At 28.2% G+C, this 2,197-nt stretch overlaps 1 protein-coding gene across 1 annotated transcript; it reads left to right on the forward strand.

Moving 5' to 3' along the window:
* Window positions 1–1,247: 1,247 nt before the first annotated feature.
* LOC127083164 (protein GRIM REAPER) lies at window positions 1,248–1,929 on the forward strand. The gene has a single exon (XM_051023408.1). The coding sequence runs from the start codon at window positions 1,292–1,294 to the stop codon at window positions 1,775–1,777; it is 486 nt and encodes a 161-aa protein (XP_050879365.1). The 5' UTR covers window positions 1,248–1,291; the 3' UTR covers window positions 1,778–1,929.
* The last annotated feature ends 268 nt before the right edge of the window (window positions 1,930–2,197 follow it).

The raw sequence follows: 2,197 nt of genomic DNA on the forward strand, positions 1-2,197 counted from the left end.
AATCTCCTCCCAAGAGGACATGAATTACATAAAAGATGAATTTTACCAGAAGATCGTATGTTTGCTTGTGTTTTTTTTGCATTGATGAACAAGAAAATATTGCCTATTTGGGGTTCAATCGTAAATTCACAAACATGATTTGGGATCTTGTAGGTTCTTGGCTGGGAATTGCGATGCCAACTAATAGCCTTGGCGAGTCTCTTTTAGTAGATTTTATGAACCTATTATGAAGTACATGGTTGATGCGAAATGCAACTCTTTTCAAGAGAGTTATTTTTTACCCTTCATCTATAACGAGGAATATTAAAACTTTATCATAACTGTGGTTTATGGCTAGAGTCCGAAATAAACACTAAAGTAATTTTTTATTTCCTTAAATTCTCAAAACTACTTTAGATAAAATGGTTGAGAAATTATCTTCCAACCATCTATATATTTTTATATCATTTATATTCGATATTTTTAATTTTATAATATAAGATGCAGTTGATTTTTTATAGAAAATATAAAAATTTATATATATTATTAGTGTGTCTCTTAAGATAATAAATATAATTTTTAAAATATTTTATTTTAATTTATATATAATTTTGATTATATTAAATATAAATTTAATTTGAAAAAAAAAATTATTTATAATAGAATTAAATACTCTGATAATACCATTAATTTTATCATTGGTTCACTTCTCCGTGACTTGTTTTAATTCGTTTTAATTCAAATATTTGATTTAGATTGTCTGTACAGATTTTGAGTACCCTTGTACTTGTTTTTTTTATTGAATGGCCTCTTTACTTATTAAAAACAAATTACTTATAAAAAAATATGATTCTTTTTTGAATTTAATGTGCGTTTATTAGAGGACTAAATGTTAAGATTAGAACTTAACTTTCAAATTGTTCGAGACATATCTGTCTCAGCCTCGCGTGAACTCCATCGACTTAATTTAATTATTTATTTTTGTCCAAAAAAAAAAACTTGGAAGCTTTCTTAAACCATCTTCCAAACAAGTTAACTTTCGTTAATTATTGCAATATTTAATTGAGAACTTGGAACATAGAATCATGCAAATATGCTTGTAAATTACTTAATATTATGCTCTAACCAAGAATTTAGTTGAATTGCACTCTCTCATTCAAACTTGCATTTGCAAGCAACTAACTTTCCCCTAAGATCATGGAGCATTTCACGATAAACTTTAGTTTAAATTCCACACAAAATTTCTCATAACTAACACACACACACGAGCAATAGTTCACCTTTTACTTTGAGTTTGAGAGAGAGAATTAACATGGCCAACAAAATCCTAAAGCTCACAATAATTCTCTCTATACTCATCTCTCTATCCTTGTTTGTTTCATCAAATGACGATGATAAAAGTCACCACGACATAGTAGAAGATGAAGACGAAGACGAAGAGGCACAAGACTTCTACATTGTGGACACTCCATTACAACATCATGGATCATCAAGAAGTAGATTCTTGGCAAGCATAATAAAGAAAGGAAGACGTTGTAATCTCGAGAGTAGTAATATATGCAATGGAGTTAGAGCAAACAAGGGAAAAGATTTGCTTTTTTGTTGCAAGAAACATTGTCGCAATGTTTTAAGTGACAAGAACAATTGTAATGTGTGTGGTCACAAGTGCAAGGAAGGTGAAAGATGTTGCAATGGAGTGTGTACCAATGTTTTGACAAATGTTCATCATTGTGGAAAGTGTAAGAACGAGTGTTCATCTGGTGCTCCATGTGGGAATGGCTTTTGTGGCTATGCATAAAATGAAGTTAATTCATTATTACAAGGTATAGGAATCAATAATAAACTATATATTATAAATTTGTATTTTTGAGATATAAATATTTATATAAATTTTAAGAAATCTGTTTCTTCAAGAAATAAAACAAGATTACTGGATTTATGGAAAGCAAAGTATACGTAGATTGCTGTTATTTAATCAAGTTTGATTTGATTTGCTTTATTTAAAATAAATTTGTTTTTGTTTTCTCTTTCATTCCCGTTCTTCTACTGAAGTTATAGTATTTCGTTTTTATATTACTGTTCTTTTTTTTTTTTCCTTCTAATCTTATTGTTCTTATATATAACTATTTATTTCTTCTCTAACTGGTCAATTGATCCTAAATTATTAAAAACTAAAACTGAAAAGGTGAGGTTTATTTTAAAATACTACTTAAAACTT

Source organism: Lathyrus oleraceus, chromosome 5 (assembly GCF_024323335.1).
Source record: "Lathyrus oleraceus cultivar Zhongwan6 chromosome 5, CAAS_Psat_ZW6_1.0, whole genome shotgun sequence".
Classification (NCBI taxonomy): domain Eukaryota; kingdom Viridiplantae; phylum Streptophyta; class Magnoliopsida; order Fabales; family Fabaceae; genus Lathyrus; species Lathyrus oleraceus.